Raw genomic sequence first — 6,701 nt, 5'->3', positions numbered from 1 at the left:
TGGGAAACCATAGTCTCATGAGAGAGCGCTTGTACTTTGCATACATTTTTTATTGGTGGGAACATATTTGCATTGTTATCGCTTCCCTGAAAAAGCACAACATAAATAGATTTCTTTCCCCTCATGCATTGCTTAGGAATGTTCCAGAAATCGTAATCGCTATATGCCATCCACAGCCTGCTTGGGGGTATTATGTAAATTCCGTTCCCCTCTACGGGCTTTCTTTGATTCTCCCAAGTCAAAGTTTTGTTTGGGTTTTATTGCTATCAGAAAAACAGTGTAAAACCATTGCATGTATTTCACGTTGGATTTTCGTGGGTTAGAGCAAACCCGATGCAGTCCGAAAATTGACGGACAAACAAAAGCATGACCATTTATTTATGCATTCCCAATTTCCACATTCATTATATAAGTGTTTTAATGAGATTCATAGTTAAAATGTGAAGATAAAATGTGAGGAGCTATGTGATAAAAAAAAAAGATAAATTTACTTTCTTTATATGTCTACCGACAATGACAGGGTCTTCTGTATACCTTTTTCTTAAAATCTCAATTCAATTATCAAATACCTCAGTCACATACCAAAAACTAGGAGAGTGATTAATACAACTGTTTTAATAATATGTTTGAACAGGCCTTTATCACAGAGGTATAACAGTAGCAGTAGCAGTAACATGTGTATCTCAGGCAATAATTATGGCCACTGCAGACCCATAATTAAATGAATGAGCTACACCTGTTTCCACCCCTTCACCTCTATGATTTTGGCTTATTAAATAGGGGCATGATTAAGTGTTCTGAGACCATTTCGATGGGGAGACCACTTTAAATAATAAATAGATTGATTGATTGATTGATGATGTCACGCATTGACAGATATTGGAGACAGGAATCCTTAATCCCTCCCCCTTTCTATAAATAACGTGTGATCACCAGAGGCACTTGACAATACAGAGCAACAATGCATTCCCAAGTAGATCACAATGAGTTCCGTTGAACAAGGGGTGATTTATGTTTGTATTTTTATACAGCATGTTCTGTCTGATTGCCATGCTTTATATTAAAGATCACATGTGTAAGATTGAGCTCTTCACAGGAGACTTATGAATAAAAATCTCAATAACAGTATTATGTCCACTCTAACGTGAACTAGCATAGCTTGGCTTGCTGGTGGGTGGCAGTGGAAGGGATTTTGGGAGTGTCAATGTACGATGTTCTTGTAAGTTCTTGTAAATAAAGAGAGCTGCAGGCTGGCCAGCATCTTTTATTTGTAGTTTATTTTACTCCTTTACTCCTCCGGGGGGAACTTCAAACTTATAGAATTTAAAATCTCTGGCCAAGAGGGAGGCACAGCACAGGGTTATATACAACCACAAAAAATAGACCATAGCACATTTAGCGGTACAAGTGTGACGTTGAACTCGTTGGTACACCTACAGCATTGAGGCGTCAAACCTGGGATGGAAAAGGCCCTGACATACAGGGCCTTTTCCATCAGCTCCTCCCCCAAAGAGACCCGGGACTCCACCTCTATCCTCTCCTTTTAGACTGCCCTCAAAACCCACCTTTTTCTAAAGTTGCTTTCAACAACTATACCTCCCCTCCCCTCTCTGTGTGACCATGGCCCAGTGGTTCAAGTCAAGAGGTTTCGACGCCTCCTACGCGACGGTTTGAATAATACAGAGGAGAGGAGTCCAGCACATCGAACTCAAACGATCCCCCCGGCACGCGGCTTGGCTGACCTAGCGTTTAAGCACAGAGAACACTGGTTTATATCCCTGTATAATGTTTATCGACTTGCAATTTCCTCCCTCCTTAACCTGCGCACCAATCGCCAGCAGAGATGTATCGAGTTCACGTTCTGTGTGCGCCTACCTGCCTGGGGGTGTGGGGGGGGGAGGACGGGGGTAGGGGGGGTCCGCTGTTATATCACATGCATATTTGACTCCTTTTGACCCGCTGGCAGCTCTGGGTGGCACGCAGCGCTAATCACATAATTACACTTTTTTATTTTTTTTTTAACTTCTATTTACGACCTCGTCCCATCTGCAGCAGCCTCAAATCTTAGAGGAAATTGGCCCGGGTCCAAGCGTACTCAGCGACCCCTGTCCTAGGGGCTACACATTAGAACATTGTGGTTAGTGCTGGCCCTCTGTCTCTGTCTTTGCATGGTTTTTATTGTCCCGGCATGGCAGGAGTGTTTAATGTGGGGGGCAGGCGGTGTGGGTCCACAGGACGCCGACCCAATGTGAACAAGGAAAAAGGGGATGTAAAAGTGCAAAGTCTGTCAGTGAGTTATTATGGAGCCATTGTGAAACATTGGTTAGTTAGTGGTTATTGGGTCGTTTGCCGTGAAGACTGCATCACAGACAAGCACAGCCAATTTAAGAAGGACATTTAATTGATGCATTTATTTGAAATGATTAACAAAATATTGATTTTTAATGTATTTATTCATTGTAAACATTTCCCACCACCGTTCTCATACATACAAGACGCACATCCTGTACACATACATGCATCAGACCTACATACATACCTAACATTCATGCATACATCAAACATACATCAGAGTTCTTTCAGAGGCGTGTCAAGAGATCCCCAAGAATAGAGCATCTTGTGAGAAATCTTTACACACTGAGCTTATATGTGCCATACCAGGCAGGTACATCCCTGCATTTCTTTGCATGTTTATCCAACATGGAAAGTGTGGTCTTCAATGCAGTTATCTGTCTGTGCAATAATAAAAAAGAAACATTCAAAATGGTACACGATATGTGTCCTCAACAAATCTTATCTCAACAACCTTTATCCCTCTCTCACTTTATAATTGTTTTATACAGACATATATCTTATATATATATATATATATATCTTATATATATATATATATATATATATATATGAGTCATATATATATGTATATATTCTTTGAATTTCACTTTGTCTTACAAGAGAGCCCTGCTGTAGCTGACTTTTGTACCTTGCAGTGTTTCTTTTTTTTTTCACTTATTGTTGCTTGGAATGTTCCAGAAAAGCCTGGTAGATGTCTGATTTCAGGAATCGAGGATAACAGTCATTTTCCATCAGTGCGTATATGAGCTTCTGCGCTCGGTCGAAGGAGTGCAATTCCGGCTCAGAGATATTCTCCCGTATGCTTTTTCTGGTCAGGTAGTCGATATTTATCTGTGTTTGACAACAGGAGAACAACATTTAACCTCCACACATTTGTTTGGTATTGTTTGGTATGCCTCCATTTTTTAAATGTACATCAGTCAGTTTTCCTTTCAAATGGAGTGGAAGAGAGAGAGAGTGACTTAGAGCAAGAGAGAGGGAGAATTAAAGCAAGAATGAGAATGCAAAGATATTCAGATAGTACATAACTCTGGATGCAGAGGGAAGAGGGCTTATAGATAAAAGTGCGTAGGGTGATAGAGAGAGTGAGTGACAGGCGGATAGAGAGAGGGAAGGAAGTTCCCTCTCTGTGGGGAAGAAGAGAACAGGCGGAGCACCCACCCCATGAGGATCAAAGTGTGTCGACAGCACCCGAGGCGACCATGGAGTCACACAGAGGCAGGAAGTTACAGGTCTTACAACACAGCCACCCGCATCTCAGTTTAAACCAATAAACAAATACACTGCCACAAATACCACCAGCCACGCTATCTGTTCCACTGCTATAGTTCCATGAACAGATGGGAATAGAGCCTTTCTTGATCCTTGCTCATCTTAAAATATCATCAACATTGCTCAGCAGAGCACCGTCTCCCTTTAGCCCGTGGCTTGCCTGTCTGGGCGCATCGACCTGCACAAACTCAGCGAAGATCCTCTGTGCCGCGGCGGCCATTTTGTGCTGGCTGGGGCTCCTCTTGTAGTCCTCACAGGCCAGCCAGAAGAGCAGGTTCTCCTCACTGTACTCACTCCTCAGGAAGTCCTCAAATACCAAGCGACCTGCTATACACACAATCACACACACACACACACACACACACACACACACACACACACACACACACACACACACACACACACACACACACACACACACACACACACAATATAATGCTTTTAGAGGGAATAGTGTCTTTTATTGTTATTGTTCTGTATTATAGGGTACACACACACACATACACACACACATAGACAGACAGACAGACAGACAGACAGACAAGACAGACAATACCCATACACCCGGTACACACGATGCAATGTGTGTGATGTGTTTTTATTTATTTTCTTCAAAAGTACTTCACCAACGAAAAAGTCAGCTCAATCAACCAAGCAATGGTATTCTTTCTAAAAGAATTGCTTCTGTGAATTATAATTATAAGATAAGATAATGTGAATTATATATCCGTCTTCAATATATGTTTCAATTCAAACAGCACGTTTGTATTAATTTACATTTTAATTTTTGTGCCTTTCTTTTCTGCCACCATAAATGCTCTGCCTATTTATCAGTCTATTCCTGGAGCTCCTGACTGCGGCGCAGGTGCGAGGTCCTTTCCGCTGGCTTGTGTGTTTCTTATGTTAAACCGCTGGATTCGCCCAGCATTGTTTTGTTTTTCCTCAAATTGCCTCACATGAATCACAGCTGGTGGGAGCGACAGAATGCAAAGAAGAAAAAAAGAAACAATGTCCTGTGGCACCAACTCTGTTTTGCTTTCTCCATTGAACAATTCACAATTCACTGGCTTCATTTCCCTGTGTACAGTGACAGACAGGGCCAGCTGGTCGAAATCAGCTGAGATCATACTGCTTTTTAGGAGGCAATCACACACAAACACCCAAACACACACACATCCACACACGTACCCAAAATGAACAAAAGCGTGCACACACACAGCCTATTTTCCAACCAATGCTCATCTATTTATCATTCATGTCGCCGTGTTTCCTGAAGGAAATATGGCAGGCGAGCAGAGAATTTTAGCAACTTGCTCGAGACCTGAAAAAAGAAACGGCCATAAAAATTGGCAATCATCTCGATTCATTCCTGTAAAGTGATGACAGTAAAGAGGTGCATATGCAGGGCGAGGGACAGATCGGGAGACACAAGGTGTCGCGGTAAAAAAAAAAAGAGAAAAGAGGGGATAGAAAGAGAGGGGGCCTTTCTAGCCTCTTTAATCATGTTCAAATGGGGCCCTGAGACTCGGTCAGGTGCAGCCATCAGTGAACGGTGAGCTGGCCTTCTGTAAATGAGCCGGCGACGCCCGGAATCGCTCGCTGAATCTATCGCCCTTGCAGAGCTCCTATTAGCCCGGTCCCCCCATTCCCCTCATTCCCCTCATTCCCCCCCACCCCACCCCCATCTCTCCCTCTCTCGCGATCCTGCCCATATATCTCTTCCCCTGGAATGGATTTTGATGAGGTTGACAGCTGGATACGTGGCCTCCATATCCACTGTGGAAGTGGTGAGTCGGGGCCCCGGGGCCAAGATGCACGCCGGGGAGGAAGGAGCTGTGGAGGATCACACGATTGATACCCAGAGGAGCAGGAGCAGGAGCAGGAGGATGAGGTCGAGGGGAGTGGGGAGCAGGGGTGGACGTGAGGGGAGAGAATAGGGAGAAAGAAGGAAGGAGAGAGAGAGAGAGAAGAGGAGAGCGGTGTAACTCCATTAGCTGCCTCACCTTTACTCTCCAGGAGATGGTCGAGGGACTCGCTCCACGACAAGGCTTCGCCGACCGCGGCCCTACGGAGGAGCAGTTCCATAGCGCGCTCCGACATCTTCGCCTCACGGACGGCAGCGCCTGCTTCACGGTGAGGGGGAGCGGGGAGGTTAGAGTCAGGGTGGGGGTTTGTTGAGGGGGTTAGGGTGAAGGGTTAAGGGGCTCAGGGTGAAGGGGTTAAGGGGTGTAGGGTGAAGGGTTTGGGGGTGAAGGGTTAAGGGGTGTAGGGTGAAGGGTTTAGGAGTGAAGGGTTAAGGGGTGTAGGGTGAAGGGTTTAGGGGTGTAGGGTGAAGGGTTTAGGGGTGAAAGGTTAAGTGGTGTAGGGTGAAGGGTTTAGGGGTATAGGGTGAAGGGTTTAGGGGTGAAGGGTTAAGGGGTTCAGGGTGAAGGGTTTGGGGGTGTAGGGTGAAGGGTTACAAGATGTAGGGTTAAGGGGTGTAGTGGGAAGGGTTAAGGGGTGCAGGGTTAAGGGTTAAGGGGTGCAGGGTCAAGGGTTTACGGGTGTAGTGAGAAGGGTTAAGGGGTGAAGGGTTAAGGGGTGCAGGGTGAATGGTTAAGGGGTTCAGGGTGAAGGGTTAAGGGGTGCAGGGTGAAGGGTTAAGGGGTGCAGGGTGAATAGTTAAGGGGTGCAGGGTTAAGGGGTGCAGTGTGAATGGTTAAGGGGTGCAGGGTGAAGGGTTTAGGGGTGTAGGGTGAATGGTTAAGGGGTGTAGGGTGAAGGGTTTAGGGGTGTAGGGTGAAGGATTAAGGGAAAATGGTTAAAGGGTGTAGGGTTAAGGGGTGTAGAGTGAAGGGTTTAGGGGTGAAGGGTTAAAGGGTGTAGGGTGAAGGGTTTAGGGGTGTAGGGTGAAGGGTTAAGGGGTTCAGGGTGAAGGGTTTGGGGGTGTAGGGTGAAGGGTTACAAGATGTAGGGTTAAGGGGTGTAGTGGGAAGGGTTAAGGGGTGCAGGGTTAAGGGGTGCAGGGTTAAGGGGTGCAGGGTCAAGGGTTTACGGGTGTAGTGAGAAGGGTTAAGGGGTGAAGGGTTAAGGGG

General features: G+C 45.4%; 1 protein-coding gene across 1 annotated transcript; it reads right to left on the bottom strand.

Annotated features, from left to right (window-relative positions):
* Positions 1–3,009: 3,009 nt before the first annotated feature.
* On the bottom strand, positions 3,010–5,727 carry LOC311353538 (regulator of G-protein signaling 21-like; the record flags this gene model as incomplete). The annotated part of the gene is made up of 3 exons (XM_084473457.1): positions 3,010–3,186; positions 3,788–3,954; positions 5,631–5,727. The coding sequence occupies 3 exons, from the start codon at positions 5,725–5,727 to the stop codon at positions 3,010–3,012; spliced, it is 441 nt and encodes a 146-aa protein (XP_084329583.1).
* Positions 5,728–6,701: the final 974 nt, after the last annotated feature.

Source organism: Micromesistius poutassou (assembly GCF_964030765.1).
Source record: "Micromesistius poutassou genome assembly, chromosome: 9".
Classification (NCBI taxonomy): Eukaryota; Metazoa; Chordata; class Actinopteri; order Gadiformes; family Gadidae; genus Micromesistius; species Micromesistius poutassou.
Note: the sequence above shows the minus strand (reverse complement) of the source record. Positions and strands in the feature narration are given on the sequence as shown.